Consider the following 26,790-nt stretch of genomic DNA (forward strand, 5'->3'; position numbering starts at 1 on the left):
TTATAAAACATTGTGACCCTTGGCTAATACAGTAATTATAACAGTCTGGATCTGGAAACTTATTTGAGAAAATTCGCGTGGTACAGTTGTTGGATCAATGGGATGGATGGTGCTGTTTTCCAAAGACCAAGCGTGGGGACGCGTGTGCGAACTTTGTCACACATGTGGACTTGGCTCTGTCTTACGGCCCAATATCCTTCCTGACGCCAACATTTTGTGGAGGGATGTAGTCACTATTGCGTGTTTCTGTGGCGGTTTGTACTGTAATATGTTGTCTGAATATGAAGAGGAAAATGTTGAGAAAAGTACCGAGTCCCCGAGCTAGAAGAATTAAACAGACGCAGTTAAAACCCTGACCCAGCCGGGAATCGAACCTTGGGCCTTATGAACCGAAGGCCTCGACGCCGACCATTCAGCCAAGGAGTCTCCAGCCCTATTGATTGAGCGTAGTCATCCAAAATGAAGACCAGCCTCTACATTAGCTCTGTTTCTGTACTTTCGTTTTCATTTGTGTGAGAGCAGGAAAGTTACATTTACACAGGTGTGTTGTCATGAAAAGCATAAAAGCAGTATTTCCTTTCTAGAAATTGTAGAGTATAGGGGATGTCATGGACCCAAAAATCTATCAGACTTGGAGTTGAGATACATTGTCTTCACACGATACAACCAGTTTGTACCATTTATCGACCAAGAATTACACACACTGTAAGTTACCCTATAGTGAAGACATACTTTCCTAAATTTAGAATAATGATCTATGAATTGTTTGTATACAAGAAAATTTAGCTTTTTAAATACCTACAACTTACATTGTTATTGTGGGCCCCTTGGATTATCGTCGCGCTCCCCCAGTGGTCTGCAGACCACTGTTTGGGAATGGAAGCTATAGACTTTAAGAGACTTAACGAGAAATATTTCCCCTTCAATTTAGAATACAGGGTGTAACGATGCGTAGCAGTGCGTGTAACACCTCATTTGTACCAGGGACCATACCTGGAATTCTATCGCAGCTGAAATTAGCTAAAGCTATTCAGAAGAAAGTGCTACATTGAGATTGGATCAGCGGTAGAGTGTCGGCCTTCGGATCCCAAGATAGCGGGTTCAAACCCGGCAGAGGTACTCGGATTTTTGAAGGGCGGAAGAAAGTCCATTCGACACTCCATGTCGTACGATGTCGGCATGTAAAAGATCTCTGGTGACACATTTGGTGTTTACCAGACAAAATTCATTAAATCTCAGCCATAGACGCCCAAGAGAGTTTCGGTTTACTCGGTCTGCCATCTAGTGGGCCTAGAGTAAAACGGAACGTCGAAATTGACAAGCAGACAGCCAGATGGCGTCAAATTGAAATGTCTGCACACGGTAGCTGAGGCCATACGATTATTATTATTATTATTATTATTATCATTATTATTATTAATGAAACTAAGAAGCATCCTCAAGTTAGATAATTAAGTAAATAATATCACTGTCTTCGTAATGTACAGGCCGTATTGTGGAAAGCGCGCGAAGCCTATCAGCTGATCAATTAAGGCGAGCTAAGCGAACGTTACAAATTGTACTTGTGAGTGTAAAAATGCATAAGGATTCGGAGCATTCTTTGGATAATTGTGACTGTTGAAAGACACACCTTTATGTTTAAGTATACTGCATGTCTGTTCTCTAAATATATCACATCAGGAATTACGTAAACAGCTGTTATTAAGATAATGAGTCCTCATAGTTTAGGTTAGGTATGTTTTCACGTGCAAATTCAAGGGACATGATTCTTCTCGTTGAATTTGTTCACTGAATTGTTATCGTATAGCATGTTTTTGTGTTGCGAGTTTAAATACAGTGTGTGAAAGTTCGTAGTTGCCACAATGCTGAGAACTTGTGCGCACCACAGCGAAAATATAACTATACAAGTATTATACACTAATATTTTCATTTTCTTCGTATGAGAGCAGGATACCCTTATGAAAAACGAAAATCCCAGCCGAAAATGTACCTGTTACGAAGAATACAGGAGTATGTTTTACTCAATTTCCCGATCTGAGGGTGAGTTTGCTTTTGACTTTCTTGTTACATAGATTTACAGTAGGTCGTTTTATTGTTGAAACAGAACAAGAGAACCTTCATATGGTTATTTCTTGGGTTAATAATGTTGAGTACGCGCTGCCTTTTCTCCCCAAAATTAATGTAATGCGAGTAAAAGCAAGACCCAGTCTACAAATGTGGAACTAAATGCAGTTTATAAAATCTAACCTTCTGATAAACGATTTTAGCGTTTTTATTCATACATTTCAAAATGTTAAAATTAAACTATTGCTGGTAGATAACATTTAGTTGTTAGAAGCAATACAACTTAATAATTAAGAAATTAATACTTAATATTAAGGAATTATTCCTCGGCAATTCCTGTGAATGTGGGAAATAACTAACAGATCTTCCTGGTCAGTGCATTAATATTTGGGAAAACATGGGCTATTCCTAAACAAAAAATTATACAAATGTTTGTGTGAAAGAAAGGTTGTCAAGAAAGTCTTCGGAGGATAGTGACAGAAATGTCAAGAGAAACCAAGAAAACTACTGTATTCATGGCTATCTAGAGATATATATCAATATTTTTATTACTGCATAATCATTATTTGTTGGGTATATTTACGAGTAAAACCCTCAAGCTTTGCCGGCGTGGATCACTTTTCAAACCTACTTCACCTAAAATTACATGGACCTAACTTACGAGATATGATGCGATTACAGGTATTAATGATCTCTCCTGTTATATTAATATAACATTTGTGGATATTACGTAATTATAAGGCATACGCCTATCATTCCTTGCATTGCACGGGTCGGACGGAGAAAACAGTTCGCCTCTTTCCGTGCCGTCATCGGAGCTACAGTACGGCCTGTACATCACGAAGACAGTGATATTATGCAAATGTAAGGTTAGTAACATTACAATTTAATTTTTTTAAGATTTAGTGTTTAATCGTAGTAAATACTGTAAATTCATTTAATAATTTTAAAAAATTATGATAATTTATATTTTCGTTAACTTTAAATTATATTAAATTTAATTTTTAGTAGTTATAATGCTGAAATGCATGTTGTTTATGCAGGTGTACAATGATTCGGTTTGGCATAATTGCAGGCTTCATAGCCTGAGCTCCACCATGTACAGAAAGTAATTAATAAATAAATGTTTGTTTGTCCAACCCTTGTCCCGTTTCTCTACGGGGTTGGGTATGAGGTGAGATGAATCTGTCGTAGCGGCTTTTTATGACCGGATGGCCTTCCTGACGTCAACATCATCAGAGGAGTTCATGAGCTGAAATGAATGACGTGATATCTGATAGTAGGGAGAGGGTGAAACCTGGCGCCGACATATGGCCTGCCCCTGTCGAATAGCACCAAGGGATCTGCTCAAGGCTTAACGTCCCCATCCAGCGTCATATGCCCTCACTCCATATGTGCTCTGTGGAGAGGATTTGGAATTTAATCCAGACTTTTGTCACGCATTCTAGTGATTAGAAATTGTATACTGCCACCTCCCCTACCCTGCCGGTCAACATTCTGACTGTGAAAAATATTTCGACCACCGGGACTCGAAACGACTAACAACGGTGCCGATTAGACTTCAACGTCATAGAGATCATGTCCATCAAGCGGGCATAAATAAATAAATAAATAAATAAATAAATAAATAAATAAATAAATAAATAAATAAATAAATAAATAAATAAATAAATAAAAACTTTTTTGCAAGTTGCTTTACGTCACACCGATACAGACAGGTCTTATAGCGACGATGGGACAGGAAAGGACAAGGAGTTGGAAGGAAGTGGCCGTGGCCTTAATTAAGGTACAGCCCCAGCATTTGCCTGGTGTGAAAATGGGAAACCATGGAAAACCATCTTCAGGGCTGCCGAGAGTGGGGTTCGAACCAATTATCTCCCGAATACTGGATACTGGCCGCACTTAAACGACTAAATAAATAACAATAAGGATCCGCCTTTGTGATATAGTGGTTAGCGTGATTAGCTGCCACCCTCCGGAGGCCCGGGTTCGATTCCCGGCTCTGCCACGAAATTTGAAAAGTGGTACGATTGGTGGGACGGGGTCCACTCAGCATCGGGAGGTCAACTGAGTAGAGGTGGGTTCGATTATCACTTCAGCCATCCTCGAAGTGGTTTTCCATGATTTCCCAACTTCTACTCCAGGCATATACTGGGATGGTACCTAACTTAAGGCCACGGCCGCTTCCTTCCCTCTTCCTTGTCTATCCCTTCGTATCCTCCCCCCCCCCCACAAGGCCCCTGTTCAGTATAGCATATGAGGCCACCTGAGCGAGGTACTAGTCCTCCTTGCCAGTTGTATCCCCCAATCCAAATTCTGACACTCCAGGTGGTAGAGGTGGGATCCCTAGCTGAGTCTGAGAGAAAAAATGCAACCGTGGAGGGTAAACAGATTAAGAGAGAAAGAAGAAAGAAAGAAAGAAATAACAATAAGGTAGGCCGGACTTTCAGGAAAGATTCCTTACACGTAGAAAAGGAAAATATATTATGTAGTCGTGGGTTTGGAGACGCTTTATTTACATGTTAGGACTCATTTTCTACAACACTACACAGTACATTAATCATGGGAAAATGGGCGAGTTGGCCGGGCGGTTAGGGACGCGCAGCTGTGAGCTTGCATCCGGGAGATAGTGGGTTCGAACCCCGGTGTCGGCAGCCCTGAAGACGGTTTTCCGTGGTTTCCCATTTTTCACACCAGACAAATGTTGGGACTGCATCTTACCACGGCTGCTTCTTTCCCACTCCTAGCCCATCGTCACCATAAGATCAATCTGTGTTGGTGCGACGAAAAGCTAATTGTAAAAATAAAAATCATGGGAAACACACAGGAACACAACGTATCAGCATACCACATGAAACTCTTTCTTAGAGGAGAGGTTGTGGTTATGTTATGGAATACCACGATATCTACGCTGATAAGTGCTACTCCAAAACGTCAACTTTGAAACTAGTCTGCTATAATACCCTTAATCGCCACGTGGTCGGTAGACGCAGTGGGTCTTGGCCCATAAGTGCCACGGTTGGTCCGTCGTCCAACAGCTCTGCACTCTGACCGACCAACCGAGCAGAGGAGGGGTGGCCACGGCTCTGCCGTGCCTCTAGGCCTCTACGGGAGAGGACTGGACCTCAGGGCTGGCCCCAACCGTGGGCTGTCCTGAGAATGGTTTTCCGTGGTTTTCCATTCTCCTGCGCTAAGGCGAATGACGTTATAGGCCACGGCCGCCAACCCTCTCACCTTCTCCGAGCATCTCCTTCATAATAAAATATCTCCCGGCCTGAGAGACGGCGTCACCGTCTAAGAGGCCCGCCTCCCCATTCAGGGGAGGAATAAAAACATTCTAGTAGTAGTAATCGCCACGAGATGGCAACTTGCTCCCAGTGTTCCTTCAGCTGCATTAAGTTATTGTTCTCCAACAGAGATTGCAGAAACTTTTACAGGTGCGTGCGTACTCATTGCACAATTTTGAGAACTGTTTTTTTATTTTATTATTCTGTAACTCCAGTGTAGCTTTGAAGGACCTTAATGGGCTATCAAATGATATAATTGAATTTAATATGGGAGGTAAGATGTGACGTGTAAGAACGTGTAAAACGTTACTTTATATGGGAGGGGTTATGGGCCACGTGAGTTTCAAATACTCCATAACTCCCTCCCAACTCTCTCCCGTGTTTAGGTAACTGCAGTGCCATTAAGATTTGTGTGTAAGAACGATTTTAACCGTCTACCTTACATCTATACCATACCTTATTTTGATATTGGTATAAGAAGCAAGCTATAAATAATTACTTCATGACTAAGGACATACATCGCTGTTAGTTTTAATTCGCAGTATTTCAATGTACCCACAGCCAAAGGAATGCCGGATTATAGTAAACCTGTACCGTCAGTCACAGATAACGAAAGAAATGGAATTCATCCGCAGTGGCAAAAACTATCAAGTTAGTGCGTGAGAAGAAAATGGGATATGTGAAAGCCGCCAACGAGTTTGGTGTCCCTAGAGCCACACTTTTTCACCTTGCATCGTCACAAGTGTCGTACGGAAATGCTGCAGCTGATACGAAATTACAGGGGTAAGACTATCCTACCAGAAAATTGGTTGCCTTTTCTATGGCCTAACCAGAAACGATATTCGGCAGATGGCTCTTAGAATCTGGTGATAGCGAAACCGTCAGCGTCCGACGCCAACCAAAGGATGACAATGTAGAGTGCATCTTCTGTGGTGTCAGGTTTTCAGAGGACTTCGGAGGGGAAACATGAGTTCATTGCTTGCAGTGTGAGATGTGGGCCCATGAGGATTGTTCTGGTTGTGGTAAGGGCCATTATTGCCTGGTTTCTGGAATGGTGAGATACCTGTCCCATAGCTACTGATTTGCTACAGCTGTCGACTCGATAAATCTTCGCTGCGTTGCACAGCGGAATAGCAGCTAACTTATCGAACTGTTAACTATAGGCTCGTTGATCAAGATTCATGATTATACACAAGATGCCACCCCTCGCACTGCTTTGTTTTTGTGCATAAGATGTGTTCCCTAGCCTGCCAGGCGCATGCGCACATGTAATGCATTCCATATGAGCTATTCATGCAACTCCTATTATATCATCTTTGCCATGTAGCGAGAAATTGGTATTCGGCTAGTTCTTGCAGAAGTGAGTGTCAGTTTCGTGGTGTTTAAGGACAGTCAGAAGAATATGACACCGTTTAAGGATTTCTAATTAAATATGCACACCAGCTGCACATGTCACGCGCGATCCAGTTTGCACTGAGCCTTATAAATATATCGTATCTTTTCCCTATTATTCCAAAATATGAACATTGTTTGACCACAGTATAACGATAAATATCGGGTAATTAACATAATTATATAACCTATTAGTTCCTTGTTATGTAATAACGTTCATTAAAAACAATCCCACAAAAAAGTATATGCTCACTGACGAACAATGCATACAAAGCATCCATCAGATCATAGAGGATATTTGGCCAACAGAGACCTTACCTGAGGAATGGACCTCAGCGGTGATCCATCCTCTACACAAGAAAGGTAGTAAGATAGACCTCGACAACTACAGAGGCATCTCTCTAATATAGGTTACGTACAAGATCTTTTCTAAAGCCCTGCAAACTGGATTCCCAATTAGGTGAATATCAGGCCGGTTTTCGCGCAAATAGATCTTGCACAGAGCAGATACAGAACCTCAAGACAATCCTGAGGTACAAGAATCGTGGCGGACACCAATGGGTAGTCATACTAGTGGACTTCCCGAAGGCATATGATTCAATAGATAGGCAGACCCTCTTCTCCACCTTACGGGAATTAGCCCTGGATGAGAAGACCACCAGACTAATCCAGGCTACGCTGAAGAACACCACCTCCAAAATAAAGTTTAGAGGTGAGCTCTCAGAGAGTTTCTCTATCCAAACGGTAGTTAGACAAGGTGATTGAATTTAGAGAAGATTATCAGGGAATGGACTGCCACATTACCTCCAGGAAGTGGACTGAAAATTGGCTACAAGAAAGATAATCTCATTGTACCTTGCCTGGCCTTTGCCGACGACCTTACCTTATTAGTCAACAACATAGAAGAAGCTATTCACCAGCTACAGAGCCTCTATAGCACAGCAGCTAAAATCGGCTTGAGGGTCAATATAAAGAAAACTGAGTTCATGACTAACATAAAGAGAGTCCCACCTACTATGCCATTGGAAAACACCACCATTCGTAAGGTTCCTGCAGTGAAGTACCTAGGGGAGTGGATTTCAGCAACCGAGAATGAGACATTAGCAATAGACACCAGATGCACCAAGTTGGAAAGGATCTACCATACCTGTAAGAACATCTATACATCCTAGTGCCTCTCTAAGAACCTTAAACTCCAACATTACAATTCAGTAGTAAGATCGTCCGTACTGTACGTCTCTGAGTGTCTTCTGATGAACAGAAAAGGTCCACTGAGGAAGCTAGAGCTCAAGGAATGAAAAATACTAAGGAGGATTTTAGGACCAATAAGAGAAGAGGATGGTACTTACAGGATAAGGCACAACAATGAGATCTATGACCATCAAGAAGACATAGTTACATCCATGAGGAAGAGGCGATTGACTTTCTATGGGCATTTGACTCGTATGAGTACTTACAGACTCACCAGCAAGATCTTTACCACTACAGACAGAGGGAAAGCGTCCAAAAATAAATGGATCACCACAGTGAAATCCGACTTAGAACAGCTGGGATTTCAGAACAAACCATACAGGAGCGTGTATTACTCCGGCAGTTGACCTTTCAAGGTTTCTTTCCTGAGTCTCTCACCAGCAGACAGAGTACAGGCACCACCCGACCAAAGTGGACCGAGGAAAGGAAACAAGCACACAGCCAGAAGATGAAAGCTTTCTGGGCGAAGAAAAAACAGAATTTCCATACAAGGAGTCGAAACGAGCCCCGTGGTCCTCAGTAGGCCTAAACGACAAGAAGAAGAAGAAGAAGAAGAAATGCTCACTGCCAATTCAAGTAGGTCTGCAGTAGGCCTACTACGATAAATGTACACTTATTTGTTAAACTCAGTTACTGGTATCAGTGCTTCTATGGACACGAATGCTGTCACAGGTACAAATATTATAAGACTCAGTAGTATTAAAGGGTATCGTAATTAATATTTGATCAACAGGGGAAAATGGAAACATTTTTTTGTCACAGGACGCAAATTGTCGCCTATAACGTCAAACAAACGTATGACAATATATTTATGTAGCCTGAATCTGTCTTTGAATTCACTTTCACTATACTTCATTAGAACAATTAGGCCAACGATGATATAATAATCATGGTCGTTCTAGAATGTTGACCATTTCTACAATTTATTCGCCGGAAGAAAATGAGAAAGCCATAGAAAATAATTGTAACAAACACAATGTGAGCTGCCGATACTGAAGTAGTGCGCACGCGCTCTCCAAGTTAACAAACAGATATCTCCCAACCAGGGCCCTCTAAGTTAGCAGACGATTTATCGAACCGATAAATGTATCTTACGTTCGCTCAACGCCAAAACACAAGTTAACCATTCGATACCGCTATAGGTTCGATATCTCACGTTCCAGAAACCGGGCATAAGTCTGTGATTTTTGTGTGTGAGGATATCTTTTTTAGATTCAAATGATAGTATTCCATATCCTCAGCAGAATTCCATAAACCCCGCCATTTATTTTTTGGACATTTTGGAATTTGTAATAATTGTGTTTATGCGAAGACCTTCAAATGTGAGCGTAATAGTGATAAATAAATTCCCACTAAATTGGAATATTTTTTTTTCTTGGAAAACTTTGGACTTACTTTCGTAAAACAAAATGGTATTCCATAACCAGCTTCTTTCCTCTACATGAAATATTCAAAATGCCCTCCGTTAGGATTGATATATGCAACAACCCGCCATCAGCTCAGCCGAGATTCAATGCGACAGCGTTTCCGCACCCATGTCCTTATAATACATTTTCTCCTTCTACGTCTGAGGAATGTGTTCTGTAAATTTGGCCTACCGTACTCTTACACTCTGTATAAGCTTAGTCATTTCAACCACTCTTCCCATTTCAATTTTCATTCTGATGACGATGTTCAGGTATGAAATAGTTTAGTAATCCAGTAAGTACTCTTCGCATTATTTCGACTACATTACTAATAAACTCCCTTTCCGTCTAGCAATATTCGCTCATCAGGAATTTCAATGCTGTACGATCGCACAATGGTGGTACAAGTGCAGATGTCAGTTGCGTTAGGCGAATACATTCATTCCGGGGAGGACCAGTACCTCGCCCAGGTGGCCTCACCTGCTATGCTGTGGGGGATGGGAAGAATAGAAGGGACAGAAAAGGAAGAGGGAAGGAAGCGGCCGCGGCCTTGTGTTAGGTATCATCCCGGCATTTATCTGGCGAAGAATCCGAAAAACCAGGAAAAACCGCTTCGAGGATGGGTGAGGTGGGAATCAGTTGACCTCCCGAGACTGAGTGGATCCCGTTCCAGTCCTCTACCACTTTTCAAATTTCGTGGCAGAGCCAGGAATCGAACCCGAGCCTCCGGGGTGGCAGCTAATCACACTAACCACTACACCACAGAGGTGGACCCTTTCTTTCTTTCCAACCTTTTCCCCCAATTACTTGGGATCTGACTAATGTCTATAGTGCGTAAGGTATTTGAGGACATTTAACTGTCTACTTGCAGTTGCGTGAATTCATTGCTGTATATACTTTTATCTTTTCAGAGCATTCATGTCAGGCTATCATCTAACGTAAGAGATGAGAATACTCGCGGCGATTGTTGCGATATATGCAAAGTATAGGGATGTTGAGATTGCACGGTTTTTGAAAGTCGTCAGGTTTTGTGCAACTGAGTTCGGAAGGAGTTGGAATCCGCAACCGGGGATGTATCGCATGTGGCCAAAGAAAAAAAAAAAGCCTTTGCAGTGTTTGAACAGTACGAACAGTTCGTGCACGAGGTGCAAAACATTATCAATCAGAAAGCCAGAACATCATTGAGGGCACGATTCTGGGCCTGCAGACAAATCTATGACGATACAAAATTGTATGGTGAAAAATCGGAACGGACATATCACAACAAGCATGTGGCTGCCTAAATCGCCAGACCTAAATCCCCTGGATTATTGCGTGTGGGGCGTTTTTTGGATGGCAGGCTAGTCAACATTTCAACAATAACACTGATTTCCTAAATGCCTCATTACCTGAGTCATCACATCATGTGATTCATGCATGTCACCGCCTTGAGGCCGTCACTACAGCTAAAGACGCTTACATCAAATACATTTGTCCTCCAACCATTACTATATCTGTGTATCAAGTTTACATCAATATGTTTCGTTATTCGACAGATATGCTGTTTTTCGTACTGTCTGTAGTGTTTCCTCGAATGGTTTATGCACTCTAGGAACAGATTTACGGCCGGGTGACCTTCCTGTCGCCAATCTTATGAAGGAGTTGTGTAATATATTTGGGTGTTTCTGTAGCAGTTAGTAGTGTAATGTGTTATGCGTAAATGAAGAAATGTGTATTACCACTAACAAAATTACCTAAGTTATTCTCCGAGTCAGAGGAAGAAACCAGACGAAGCTAAAATGTCCGGCTCGGCCGGGAACGCCTGGGGCCCTATGAACATTCATCCAACGTGTCAATGGTTTTAATCACATAAATCTAAACATACATCAATTAAGTTTTACATATTAATGCCGAGGTGCATCAACTTCGGTTACGACTTAACCGTAGTAAAATGGATAGCTTACGAAGGTTACGTTGAATTTCTGTTGCATCAAGCCCGGTTTTGAAATGTTTGACGTTTTACCACGGTTAAAAGTTTACCGGAAGGCCTACGCACTCTACATAACCTCACGGGTAAGTTGCATATTACGTGCATTAGAAATGCCGTGATCTTATCGTTAAGATGGATTTGGCACCACATCTCGTATTGAACCCATAATTCTACGATGATAAATAATTGCAGATATTTATTTCAGCTACAAATAACTGTTTTGAGAGTAGCAATGTTTTATTTCAAGATTCTCACACCCTCCGTGGGAACAGAACTCACAGCAGCGAGCGAGCCACCCGCTCGTGAAATGCCGGGACACTTCGGTTGATTTCGAGTACTGACTAATTTAACAATTTAGGAAAAACCTTCTCAACGAGAGATTTTGGCGACATGGTTAATCCAGGAATAAAGGACTGAAATTATTAACAAACATTAAATGAAGACAGAATCCACAGGGTGAATTTAAATGCAATTAAGCCTGGGGAGAAGTTGGCATCCGTACTGGCGGATATGCGACACGTGCTGAGGTCAATCCGTAAGAAAACGCGCCAAGTTACATGTCAGAAATAAATGTATTACGCCCGTTGCAAGTATGGGAAAAATATAAAAACATCACCATTGTGAACTGTAATTTTAGTGGAATTTTTGGAATAAATGCCAGGAAGTTTGATCCAGCGGATATGGAATTAGAGGCTTGCACCACCAGGCTTCAGGGCTCATTGCTGTCTCCAATTCTCTTCAATTTATACATACACGACCTTCCGAAAACCACATCTCGCAAGTTCATCTATGCAGATGACATCAACCTTACCATACAAAGAGCAGATTTCAGTGAAGCTGAAGAAATCCTATCCCAGGACCTTGAGAAGATGGACGGTTATTTCAAAAAGTGGCGATTGATACCTAGCCCTCTAAAGACAGAAGTAGCTACGTTTCACCTCAGTAACAGGAATGCAAACTACCAACCGACAATCAGGTTCAGAAATCACACACTGCGGTGTAATGCTACCCCCAAAAGCCTCGGTGTAACTTTAGATAGATCCCTAACCTGCCGTCATCACCTTCAGAAACTGGCAGCTAAACCGAAAAGTCGTAACAACCTTCTGGGTAGACTAGCTGGAACATCATGGGGTGCAGATGCGAATTCACTGCGAACAACTGCTTTAGCTCTTGTATATTCTTCAGCTGAATAGTTCCCATACTCGTTTGGTCGATGTCCAGCTGCGCCATACAATGAGAATCATATCTGGCACCCTGCACTCCACTCCTGTACAGTGGTTACCCGTACTGAGCCACATTCAGCCTCCTCACATCAGACGACAAAATGCCTTTGTCAGATTATGGACTAAGGTGATGATGAACAGCTCACTTCCCATCCACCAGGATACAGAAGAAAACGCCGTTGCGAGACTGAAATCCCGGAAGCCTGCCTGGAAGACGGTCAGGGAACTAACTGACATACCTTTTAGACCTGACGAAGCATGGAAGCAAGAATGGGCCAGATTACACCCACATGGCCTAATCAACATCGATGACCCAACAGCAAAACCTCCTGGGTTCAACCTCCCACGCACCATCTGGACTAGATTAAACAGGATACGCTGCGGCGTTGGAAGAACTGCTTCTGCACTACACCAATGGGGGTGGTTGGAGTCTCCTTCCTGCAACTGTGGTGCTGAAGTGCAAACCATCAGCCACATCGTGAAAGAATGTCCTCTACGAGCATGCACTGGGCCTATGGAGGAGCTACATCAAGTAACCCCTACGGCACTCACTTGGCTGGAAGGACTTGACGTCAGCTTGTGATGAAATCTCAGAACCTGCAGTTTTGTGTGTGTGTGTGTGTGTGTGTGTGTGTCCTAGTTAGTCTGTAAATACTCTATATCTATGTATATAAATATGTTTATGTTTTTCTAATAACACTTATATGTAAAATACATTTCAAACGATTGTCAAATGAAGCATCATACGCTAAATAATATTTGTAATGCAAAATTCTGGTGCTAAGCAACATACTCTGCAACAATATATGAGTGACATACTTCTTATTTCAGACACTACATAATGTACAGAAAACAACAACACGGTTCAACCCGGAAAAGAACTATGATATTTTTGATAATAAAAAAAAAGGAATTCTGTATTTGTTATAAAAGTACTTGCAGAATTTAGAATGAAATATATTTTTCCACCTAGAATGAATTCAGCGAATCCGCGATGAACATCCTGGAGTAAGATTTTGAAGTTTATGTAAATGGAATCACATTTGGTTTATCTACACTAGGGTTACAGAAATTGGAATTCGGAAACCTTACAGCAGTGGGCTTTGCAGTATATAATAATAGTCATCTCCAGGTTCTTAGGTTTAAAGGATCATGTGTTTTCAGACAGTACTTTGCAAAACATCGAGAAACTTCTCTCCACATGAACGGATGTTAAGGGTTCATATTTGAAGCAAGCGAGACTTTCCTCTTTAAATAAAACCTCATATCAAAATAATATCCTTTCAATATTTCACTTATCATGCTCATAATTTGGTACCCCTGGTTTTTTCAAGCACTAATTGCATTTTTTTCAATTCATTTTCTCTCTTTTCAGGTGTGGTTCAATTATACAGGGTGTTTCTATATTCCCCTTTACAGACTTTAAGGGCTTGCAGTGGGGACCAAGTCGGTTAAGTTTAGCATAGGAACTTGTGCCCGGAAACGTACCGTCTTTCCGCTACCCGTAAAAAACCCACCAGAGCACATGTTCAAATCTCCCGCATTGTACGCGCCACTGAGTAGAGTACGTACGTCATTGAACGATCACGTGATGTCTCATACCCCTACAGGTTTGCTGACATCCCATGTCATTCAATTGAGTGTGTGATCCACATGGAGACGTGTTGTACCTGCTGTTGTACTTGTGATCCTCGTCCATACTACAGTACAACAGTACACAGTAGTAAGCTGTACTTACAGAAGTTCATCTGTACCAAATATTGGGGCAACAGTGGATAGGTTGTAGCGGCCCAATTGTTTGGCCTGCACGTTCACCCGACTTGACACTACTAGACTACTACCTGTGGGGTCACATGAAAACTTGATTTACGAGACACCTGTGGAATCCGAGGAACATCTAATGGCGCGGGTTATGGCTGCGGCGGATGTCGGAGGATCAGAGATTGGTGAACGTGTGTATGAGAACATGGTACAGAGGTACCGTGGCTTGTATTGACGTCGGTGGTCATCACATCGAGCCCCACCTGTAATTGGACCCAGAGGAAAAGCAACAGGAGTCGGACAGAGCGTCGAAAATGAAAATGCGGGAGCTGTGAACGTGTGTTGTGGTGGTTTTCGTGCGCATAGCGGGAAGACGGTACGTTTCCGGACACACGTTCCTATGATAACTTTAACCGTCTTGGTCCCCATTGCAAGCCCCCAAAGTCTGTAATGGGAATTTAGAGACACCCTGTATGTATTCTCTACAGAAAAGATGTTTCAGAGGTATTGGATGACCGACTGATGATTCGAATTGAGAATGGGCAGTAAAAATGTAGTCAAAAGAAAGTGAGGTTGCAGAAAAATCCGTTAAGGCTTAAACAAGGCTAAATAAAGACCAATAAGCTAAAAAACGCCGAGAAAGCCAAAAAGGGGCACATAAGGTCGATGAAATATAAACGGGATTTTTGTTCCTGAACATCAACAGTTGGTAGGACTGGCCTCGCGCTTCTGCTATGCTTAGATGGGACCATTAGGAGTGGGGAGAGCGTGCTGTTAGATATTTCCCGCCGTTTCGTCAGTAATGCTCACGATGTCGGGGCAACGGGTGCATCCCTCCACTGCGCAACGCATAATTATAAAATTTCTTGCTTGAGAAGGAGTTACAGCGGTGGAAATTTGCCAGAGATTGCCTGTACAGTTCGGTGATCAAACATTGTCAAGGACGCGTGTGTTTGCCTGGCATGAAAAGTTCAAGGAAGGACGAGAACGTGTGGAAAACCAGCAACACGATCGCCGTCCACGGGCCAGCATTACAGACGAAAACATTCTTGCGGTTAAAGACATTATTGACGACTATCGCCGGGCGAGAGTATTATAAATTGCAGAAGAAGTCAGAATCAGTTATGGGAGCTGTCAAACAATCATCACAAACGACCTACAGATCCGTAAAAGCGTGTTCCAGATGGGTCCCTCGCCTTTTGACCGAAAATCTGAAGTTGAGACGTTTGGAGGTCTGTCAGAGGCTTACAGCAAGTTTTGCGGAAGAAGGTGATGCATTTTTGAGTCGAAACATGGGTCCATCACTTCACTCCCGACTCCAAACAAGCCAGTAAGGAGTGGCGGAGGAAAGGGGAGACAGCACCAGCGAAAGCCAAGACTCGACTGTCAGCTGGCAAGATTCTTACTACAGCTTTTTCGATCGGCGAGGCATATTTTTGATTGACTTTTTTACATGAGTGACGCACAATAAATGCTGCTTACTACTGCGAGCTGTTGAACAAGGCGAGGATTGCATATCGCCGCAAAAGGCGAGACCAAGCGATTCGACAGGTCATTCTCCTCCACGACAATGCGCGGCCCCATACTGCAGCTCTAACTGTCTCCAAACTACAGGAAATGCATTGGAATACACTTGATCATCCTCCTTACAGCCCAGACTTATCGCCCTGCGATTTCCAGTTGTTCGGACCGCTTAAAGAAGCTCTAGGAGAGCAACGATTGGAAGATGACGAAGTGTGGAAGACTTCGTGCGCAACTGGCTGGTGACACGACCCTGTTCTTTTTACGACGAGGGCGTCAAAAAGCTGCCCATACGCTGTGACAAATGCATTTCCAAAACAGTAAACTATGTGGAAAAATAAATTGTAATTACCTTGTGTTTTTCAATGAATGAATTTAAATAAAAAATAAAATCCCGTTTATATTTGATCCCCCCTCGTAAAACCCACCATTTTCTTGCTTACAATGACCCAGAATGAACACATATTATATTGGGCCTCGTATTCAGACACTCGAGAAAAAAAAAGATTCTTCTTCAACTTCCGTGCCGTATTGATAACCTAACCTAACCTGACGAAACTGTAGTGAAGTACACAACACACCGAATCCCCATTAGCTACACTTTTATTTTACTCCACAATTATCGTTACACAAATATACAAAAACAGCTCACTCCATCTTTAATTTTCTCTGCTGCTGAGTGGCCTAGTAAGTAGTCGTGAGAGTCAGGATACCAGTTGCTATGGAATGGGAGTGGGCATCTAGGACATATTCTGAGTTAGGGCTAGGACTATACAATCCACCGATGGCCCATAACCTGTTAGAGGAGAGGTCCTCACTTGGACTATGTGCAAGTAGGGTAGCATCGTGCTTCATGAATTTACCGAGCTCAGAACATTTTAAGCAAGCCTCGGACCTATGGGAGTAACGGAGTCCCACTCCCATTTGACAGGCGAGGGACTCGTTGGAAACAACTTGGCGAACGAAATGGAATTCGATGGGTAGCTATCAATATTAATGGGGCTTATGGAAGAAAGAAAGTAGAACTGGCTGAGTCAGTAAAGAGAATGCATCTGGATGTGCTAGGAGTAAGTGATATTCGGGTAAAAAATGAAATGGCGTATGGCTTTTAGTGCCGGGAGTGTCCGAGGACAAGTTCGGCTCGCCAGATGCAGGTCTTTTGGTCTGACAGCCGTTGGCGATCTGCGCGTCGTGATGAGGATGAAATGATGATGAAGACGACACATACACCCAGTCCCCGTGCCAGCGAAATTAACCAATTATGGTTAAAATTCCCGACACTGCCGGGAATCGAACCCGGGTCCCGTGTGTCCAAAGGCCAGCAGGCTAACCATTCAGCCATGGAGCCGGACTAATGAGCGAATCATGTGGCTAGATTTGGTAGTTGGAGGAATTAGGACGAGAATCGTCTCAGTGTATTCACCATGTGAGGGTGCACATGAGGATGAAGTTGACAAGTTTTATGAAGCATTGAGTGACATCGTGGTCAGGATCAACAGTAAGGACAGAATAGTGCTAATGGGCGATTTCAATGCGAGAGTTGGAAATAGAACTGAAGGATACGAAAGGGTGATTGGTAAATGTGGGGAAGATATGGAAGCTAATGGGAACGGGAAACGTTTGCTGGACTTCTGTGCTAGTATGTGTTTGGCAGTTACGAATACATTCTTCAAGCATAAGGCTAGTCGCCGCTACACATGCGAGGTTAGGGGTACCAGATCCATAATAGACTATATATTAACCGACTTCGAATTCAGGAAATCTGTTGGGAATGTACGAGTTTTTCGCGAATTTTTCGATGATACAGACCACTATCTGATCTGTAGTGAACTAAGTATCTCTAGGCCTAGGGTAGAGAAAGTGAAATCTGTCTGCAAACGAATAAGGGTAGAAAATCTCCAGGACGAGGAAATTAGACAGAAGTACATGGATATGATTAGTGAGAAGTTTCGAACAGTAGACAGTAAGCAGGTTCAGGTTATAGAAAGAGAATGGATGACATACAGGGATGCTGTAGTAGAAACAGCAGGGGAATGCCTAGGAACAACTGTGTGTAAAGATGGGGAAAAAGCGAACACCTTGGTGGAATGATGAGGTGAAAGCAGCTTTAAACGTAAAAAGAAGGCTTATCAGAAATGGCTCCAAATAAGGGCCGAGGCAGACAGGGATTTGTACGTAGATCAAAGAAACAGAGCGAAACAAACAATTATTGAATCCAAAAAGAAGTCGTGGGAAGATTTTGGTAATAACCTGGAAAGGCTAGGTCAAGCAGTAGAGAAACCTTTCTGGACAGTAAAACAGAATCTTAGGAAGGGAGGGAAAAATGAAATGAACAAGTGTTTTGAGTAATTCAGGTAAACTCATAATAGATATCAGGGAATCACCGGAGAAGTGGAGGGAATATTTTTAACATCTTCTCAACGTAAAAGGAAATCTTCCTGGTGGTGTTGCGAACAGCCAAGCTCATGGGGAGGAGGAAAATGATGTTGGTGAAATTACACTTGAGGAAGTGGAAAGGATGGTAAATACATTCCATTGTCATAAAGCAGCAGGAATAGATAAAATTAGACCTGAAATGGTGAAGTATAGTGGGAAGGCAGGGATGAAATGGCTTCATTAGTAAGATTAGCATGGAGTTTTGGTGAGGTACCTTCAGATTGGACAGAAGCAGTAATTGCACCTATCTATAAGCAAGGGAACAGGAAGGATTGCAACAACTATCGAGGTATCTCATTGATTAGTATACCAGGCAAAGTATTCACTGGCATCTTGGGAGGGTGCGATCAGTACTTGAGAGGAAGTTGGATGAAAACCAGTGTGGTTTCAGGCCACAGAAAGGCTGTCAGGATCAGATTTTCAGTATGCGCCAGGTAATTGAAAAATGCTACGAGAGGAATAGACAGTTGTGTTTATGTTTCGTATATCTAGAGAAAGCATATGACAGGGTACCGAGGGAAAAGATGTTTGCCATACTGGGAGACTATGGAATTAAAGGTAGATTATTGAAATCAATCAAAGGAATTTATGTTAACAACTGGGCTTCAGTGAGAATTGATGATAGAATGAGTTCTTGGTTCAGGGTACTTACAAGGGTTAGACAAGGCTGTAATATTTCACCTTTGCTGTTCGTAGTTTACATGGATCATCTGCTGAAAGGTATAAAATGGCAGGGAGGGATTCAGTTAGGTGGAGATGTAGTAAGCAATCTGGCCTATGCTGACGACTTGGTTTTAATGGCAGATTGTGCCGAAGGCCTGCAGTCTAATCTCTTGGAACTTCAAAATAGGTGCAATGAGAATGGTATGAAAATTAGCCTTTCGAAGACTAAATTGATGTCAGTAGGTAAGAAATTCAACAGAATTGAATGTCAGATTGGTGAAACAAAGCTAGAACAGGTCGATAATTTCAAATATTTAGGTTGTCTGTTCTCCCAGGATGGCAATATAGTAAGTGAGATTGAATCAAAGTGTAGTAAAGCTAATGCAGTGAGCTCGCAGTTTCGATCAACAGTATTCTTTAAAAAGGAAGTCAGCTCCCAGACGAAATTATCTTTACATTGGTCTGTTTTCAGACCAATTTTGCTTTACGGGAGTGAAAGCTGGGTGGACTCAGGATATCTTTTTTCATAAGTTAGAAGTAACAGACATGAAAGTAGCGAGAATGATTGCTTGTACAAGCATGTGGCAACAATGGCAGGAGGGTACTCGGAATGCGATAAAGGCTAATTTAGGAATGAACTTGATGGATAAAGCTGTACGCATAAACCGGCTTCGGTGTAGGGGTCATGTGAGGCAAATGGAGAGGATAGGTGACCTAGGAGAATAATAGACTCTGTTATGAAGGGTAAGAGAAGTAGAGGGAGACCAACACGACGATGGTTAGACTCAGTTTCTAACGATTTAAAGATAAGAGATATAGAACTAATGAGGCCACAGCACTAGGTGCAAATAGAGGATTGTGGCGACGTTTAGTAAATTCGCAGAGGTTTGCAGACTGAACGCTGAATGGGATAACAGTCGAAAATGATAATGTATGTATGGATTACTTCTGAGGGGAGTAATAGCGAAAACCCCGTGGTTTCGAAACCAGAGATTAGCAGTGGTGGTTTTGTAACGCCTTATATTGATCGAGAATGGTGTATTCGGGCATAAGTTATGTAATTTTTGTTGTAGCTGTATATTGTGGACACTCACCAAACTGTTTCAGCTTCTCCTTATCGAGAGGAATATCAGTATAGTTTGGCCGTGGCTTTTCCTGAGGAAAGTAACTGATAACTGTCACTTGGTGCTGCCTTGCCGCCAGCTCTTCCATTAGTGATAAGAACACTATGCTGTGACTTTTGACAGGCATGGGAATAACTGCCAGAATACGGGCAGCATGACTGCTTGACAAGATAACGAAGAGGACGGCAGCCTTCCACCAGCAACTTTCTCCACTCATCTGTCAAAGAAACAAGAAGAAACACATAACATAACATAACATAACATAACATAACATAACATAACATAACATAACATAACATAACATAACATAACATAACATAACATAACATAACATAACATAACATAACATAACATAACATAACATAACATAACATAACATAACATAACATAACCTAACCTAACCTAACCTAACCTAACCTAACCTAACCTAACCTAACCTAACCTAACCTAACCTAACCTAACCTAACCTAACATAACATAACATAACATAACATAACCTAACATAACCTAACCTAACCTAACCTAACATAACATAACATAACGTTTGTAAACATGTTAGTCATACTTGCCAACAACATCAGTTCAGCAATCAGGAAGATAAACTTTCTTCAAAAAACAGCAAAGAAAAAGTGGGACTACAATCTCCTTTGAAAAGATGAAATACATGACGAACATCATTGATGGTCCAGAATGGATGTTAACAGGCCATGGGAAGATTGAAAGAGTCAAGACTTTTAAGTACTTGAGTGAAACAATGCAAGAGATTGGGCTATAACACGAAGCAACGAATATCCGCATGCGGAAATTAAAGCGAGCGTTCCAATTGACTAAAAACATCTATAATAAGAAGATGCTGAGTTTCGGAGTCAAATTAAGACTGCACTGTTGTCAGATCAGAATACTTATATGCCTCGGAAACCCTGTGCGTGAATCTGAAAGGACAAGTCAATCAACTACTTAAAAGAGAACGTAGGCTACTGCGGAAAATCTTGGGCACCAGATGGATTGACGGGCAGGTTCTACTGAAATCCAATAGAGAAGTATACAGGAAAACTGAACCGATAACAACAACAATTAGAAAGAGAATAGTGCTGTTTTATGAGCACATATTCCATACGAATAATGACCGCCTCACAAAGAAAATCTGGAATTTTCTAAAACCAAAGGCATCTAAGTTGAGATGGTTCCAAGAGTGTGAGAAAGATCTGAGAGAGGTGGCCATTACGAAGGATAAAATCAGTGACAGGGTTAGTTTCAGAAGGATGGTGAAAAGCTATGAGGGTTTTATGGTGGAGACAGAAGACGGAAAGGCCCTTTCATAGAGGCTCAATTCGAAGGACAATAATATAATATAATATAATATAATATAATATAATATAATATAATATAATATAATATAATATAATATAATATAATATAATATAATATAATATAATATAATATAATATTCACTGCAAAAATCAGACATTACAACAATGTCATCAAACCAGAAAGTCTATATACGATCGAATGTATTCCACTGAACAGGAAGGGCTTACTAGAAAACATTGAAAAGACAGAAAGGAAGATCTTGAGGAAGATACTAGGGCCCAGGAAAGTGGGTCAAGAATTTAGACTGCGACCAAATGAGGAACTATACAAAAGGACCGAAAAAATCACAACATCCTTCAAGAAGAGAAGACTCTGCTTCTACGGACACATTAAAAGAATGTCACCAGAGAGAACAGCCAAGCGAATTCTGGAATACATGGAGAACAGGAAGACACAAACTAACTGGCTTAAAGGGGTCAAGGAGGATATGGAGGAAAATAATATATCACAGCAGGTAGTATACAACAGACAGGAATACAGAAAAATCATCAACAAAATTAAGGGATTCCAAGATCAAAGTAGCAAAAAACGGACCGGCAACAACTGGTCACGAGAACGTAAAGAAGCCCACTCCGAAAGGATGAAGATGTACTGGGCCGATCGAAAGAGGAAGAACCGTAAATGAATGATGCTTAACGTGGTCCATAGTAGACCCATTCGAAAACAAGAATATAATATAATATAATATAATATAATATAATAGAATATAATATAATATAAAACAGGGTCTTTTTATGGCTTGTTCCGTGTGTCAGGGGAACACGCACGGAAGACGATAGCGCAGCCGGGTGACTCATTTGTCGAGAGATATATTGCTTCATGACCGGCTAAGATGATCTAATGCAGTACGGTAGCGTTAACCATCGCTTCACAGCAATAGTTCAGTTCATCTGCGGTATTGGTAGCGTGTTCAAGGTGTTCGCTTTAAAATAGCGTAGTTTCTGTAGCAATACCAATCGTGTGTTTAACGAGTGATGTATAGGCCTACAGTAGAACAGCGAGTATTCATTGTGTTGTGTTATGCGAACCATTCTTCTTATACAGAACGCCGCTTTCGATTCATTCGCAAATTTCCTGGCATCCTTCCCCCCCCATAGGAGTACGGTACTTAAATTAGTAAAAAATTTACGCACCATCGGGTCCATTCTTTGCAAGAAATCACGCAGCAGACGAATCGTTTTAACAGAGGAAAAGCTTGACGAAATAGGAGCTCTCTTGGAAAGAACTCCAACAAAATCCCTGTCGCGTCTCGCCGTACAAGCTAATGTGTCATTATATTCAGCCCACAAAGCAACAAAACTGTTAAAAGCAAAACCGTACAAACTCACCCCTGCCCAATATTTAAGAGGACCTGACAGTTTCGCTAGGGTCCGGTATTGTAACTGGTTGCTTCAGTCAGTTCACGTTGGGTATGTTGACCCAGAACTTCTATTTTATAGTGATGAAGCATGGCTACACTTAAGTGGCTATGCAAATAGTCAAAACAGTCGCTACTGGTGTACAGAAAATTCCCACCAGCTGCATGTCCGTCCATTTCATAATGTAAAAATAGGAGTTTGGTGCGCACTAAGTGCTCGAAGAATTATAGGGCCTATATTTTTCCGCGAAACAATAAATGCTGATCGATATACAGACCTCATTCTCAGACTATTATTTCAAGAGCTGACGGAAGAAGAAAGGAGTAATGGTTACTTTATGCAAGATAATGCGACGACACACACTGCTAATCGATCTATGGAGGTAATACGGGAAGTTTTCGAAGATCGTGTGGTACATTATCCCCCTAGATCTCCTGATTTAAATCCCTGTGATTATTACCTGTGGGGGATGCTGAAGGGAAAAGTGTATGTGAACAACCCTCACACAAGAAAAGAACTACAAGAGAAGTGAAGCTACCACGGTGTGTACAATTATTTAGTTTATTTTCCGGGTTGAACCGTGTTGTTGTTTTCTGTACATTACGTACAGTTTGCCGACGTTTCGAATACATTGCAGTATTCTCTGTCAAGGCGACTGAAATACCCATACTCGATCCGAGGAAATCAGTCTCCCAGGCAGCAATTACACTACAAAGAGTGGTTCCTGACTTTAGTCTATATACCCTAGCCTTTCTGGCTGACGTAAGCTCCCTGGCTGTGTCGTGAGAATTCTGGAAGGTATGTGTCACAGTCGGGTAGCGGGACTTGCCCGCTACGTTACGTAATGGAGGTTCGACCTACGTGTTTATGTTGTGGTCTGAATGTCCTAATCTATGTCTGATAGGCATCCAAGAATTACTGATTCTATATCCTTCTTCTAAATTCATATTGTTCGGATGTTTCTTGATTTTGATAGCCTCGCGGATTTTCCTTTCCAGATTCCAAAGGGATAGCTGCTAGGATCTTGGTCTTTTCAAATGGTATTCCGTGTCTTGTTTCGTAGGAATGCTTGGCTACCGCTGAAATATCTGTGTTTTGATTCTTGGTGTGACGGATATGTTCTTTTAGGCGGGTGGAGATCAGACGTTTTGTTTAACCAACATAGCACTTTACGCAGCTACATTCAATGTGGTATACTCCAGGAGCCTGCAGTTCTATTGCGTCTTTTACTGGTGGCAGATAACGGGCAAGCTTCCGGTGTTGCTTATAGATGGTTTTTATGTCGTATTTGGCCAGTATCTTGCCGATCTTGTCTGTATTGTTTTTAATGTATGGAAGTATCGCTGTTTTCTGGCGGGTCAGTTCTTGTTTCCCGTTGTTTTCTCGTACGGCGGCCTCTTCTTTGTTTTCTTCTGATTTTCTAAAGACTCGTCGGATGTTATTGAGCGAGTAGCCATTTCTTCTGAGGGTTCTCGTGAGGTGTTCCTTCTCTTCTTCGAGGCGTTCTGCGTCTGATATCTTTATGGCCCTGTTAACCAGTGATGTTAGAACAACCCGCTTTTATGATGGGTGGTGATGAGAAGAGGCGTGCAGGTACACCTGTCTGTGTGTATGGGTTTCCTATAAACTGCGTGACTCAGAGTCTCATTGATGTTGCGATTTACTAGGACATCCAAGAACGGTAGTTTTCCGTTTACTTCGATTTCCATGGTGAACTGAATATGCTTGCTTGATTGATGCTTGGTCATCTAGGTCATCGGCCCCTAATGGTACGAAATGAAATGACAAATTAAAAACCCGGATGGACGGGTTGACGGACGGACGGACTGGATGGATGGATGGATGGATGGATGGATGGATGGATGGATGGATGGATGGATGGATGGATGGATGGATGGATGGACGTGAATTTAAAACGATCAGTGGAACCGACCCACAGTGCCTCACATGCACAGAAGCTGGCGTAAAACAATAGTATTACTGACCAAGGGACTGTTTCTATAGCATGATACTGAATTGATGATGCTTGTAGTCGAAAAGAGTCCAAAATCCAAGTCATCGGCCCCTCATAATGGTACTTATTGCTAGAAAAGTAGAACCATGGTATTTGTCATGTTGCGGTACTAATCAAGAGTAGCGTAGACTCGCGGTATTCCACACATTATGGTACTACTCACAGGTAATGAAATTCGCACATGTATTACAGACCTACTGTGTTTCGCACATTGCGGGGCCATTGACAGGCAACACAAACCTATGCTGTTCATCACCTTAGTGTACTAACCACAGGGATTCGTACTATCCAGTGTTGTTCCTCATATAGTGGGTATTAATCATAGGCAAGCCAGAACCATGGATTTCGTCATCCTATGGTGTCGCTCGTATAGTGCTACTAATCACAAACCTATTTGATACCTAACATAGTGGTACTACGCGCAAGGAAAAGCGATCCATAGTGTTCCACGCGTGGTGGTATCAATCACAAGGAGTTTCATGGTTCTAATATAATCATCCCTTGTTCGCCCCTTTTAGTCGCCTCTTATGACAGACAGGGGATACCGTGGGTGTAGTCTTCGTCTGCGTCCCCCACCCACAGGGGGTGAACTGAATATTTACGTGAATGGAGTTGAGATGGTCGAGAAATAGCTGCAGGTTGTTGCTCTCGTGAGGCCAGATCACAAACGTGTCATCCACATAACGGAGAAAACATTTCGGTTTCAGGATGGATGTGACTAAGGCTTTCTGTTCGAAGTGTTCCATATACATGATTGCTATTATTGGAGAGAGCAGCGACCCCATCGCTGCCTCTTCTGTCTGCTCGTAGAACTCCCCGCTGAAGTAGAAATAAGTGCATTAAGGCATTCTTTAGCTAGTGTTGACAGGTATAAGTTTCTGGTATAATAGCGGAAATACTTCTGTTAGTGACACCTTGGTGAAAAGTGACGTGACGTCAAAACTTACTATTAAGTTCGTACTTTCGATTGATTGGTCCTTAAGGAGCTGGATGAAATGTCGGGAGTCCTTAATGTAGGTTTCAGTGTGTCCTGTACGTGGCTGGAGTAGTCCGGCTAGGTAACGGGCGATATCGTGCTTCGGAGATCCTATAGCGCTCACGATGGTATGCCTTCTTTATGGGTTTTAGGGAGGCCATACAATTTAGAAGGTATGGGGTCTGAGGAGATCAGCTACTTCTGTATTTCGGCTGGGATACTGGTATTCTTTACTAGTCTGTGCAGTTTGTTCTTAATGCAGTTTGTAGGGTTTCTTATTTTCCTGTATGTAGCCTCGGTGAGTAATTGTTCTATTTTCTAAATCCTTACAAATGTACTGTTGTGTTTGCATTAAAGCGTTCAGACGAACCTTCGCGTGTTGAGTTCTGACGCTGGTTTCTGAGTGATGTGGAGTCAGGACTTTTAGATCCTCAGTTTTTCATTTCTTCAGACGTGGTCATTTCCGGCATCTTTCGTGATATTCATTAACAGGAGTCAGTTCCGCATCAGTCCTATTGGAAATAGTTTCCGGGTCGGTTTTATTTTGCCCACCCGGTATAAACGAAAGACAACAAACGCATCGACGAAGACGCGTGAAACAATGAAGATCTCAGCCCAGTAATACACTAAACATTAACTTACATTTTTAAAATCTTATTTATTTATATGTCAAGTCGAGACGTCTGGTTTGCGATGAAAATTCCTTGATGATGTCGTCACTGACATTGTAGTCGAGCCGCTTGCAAGGTTTCTGAAGAAAGGACATTTCAGTTGACATTAATGCCAGATCGCACAAACGTTCTTGTGTCTGCGTTGAACGGCAGTATGACTTTATCCTCTTCAGCAAACGTTCTTTCTACAGATACTGAGGTTGCTGGTATTGTCACAGTTAATGTTGTCCATTTTAATACTGTACTTCAGGAATAACTTGGTTTAGTCCGTTTTCTTATATGCCAGTAAGACTTTCATTTTTT

General features: G+C 42.0%; 1 protein-coding gene across 1 annotated transcript in view; it reads right to left on the reverse strand.

Annotated features, from left to right (window-relative positions):
- The window catches only part of LOC136861223 (UDP-glycosyltransferase UGT5), a 106,613-nt gene that overhangs the window by 54,434 nt on the left and 25,389 nt on the right, over positions 1–26,790 (reverse strand). The window contains exon 2 of the mRNA XM_067138807.2: positions 20,068–20,314. Within this exon, the coding sequence (XP_066994908.2) occupies positions 20,068–20,314 (247 nt within the window). The remainder of the gene's footprint in view (positions 1–20,067; positions 20,315–26,790) is intronic.

Source organism: Anabrus simplex, chromosome 1 (assembly GCF_040414725.1).
Source record: "Anabrus simplex isolate iqAnaSimp1 chromosome 1, ASM4041472v1, whole genome shotgun sequence".
NCBI lineage: Eukaryota > Metazoa > Arthropoda > Insecta > Orthoptera > Tettigoniidae > Anabrus > Anabrus simplex.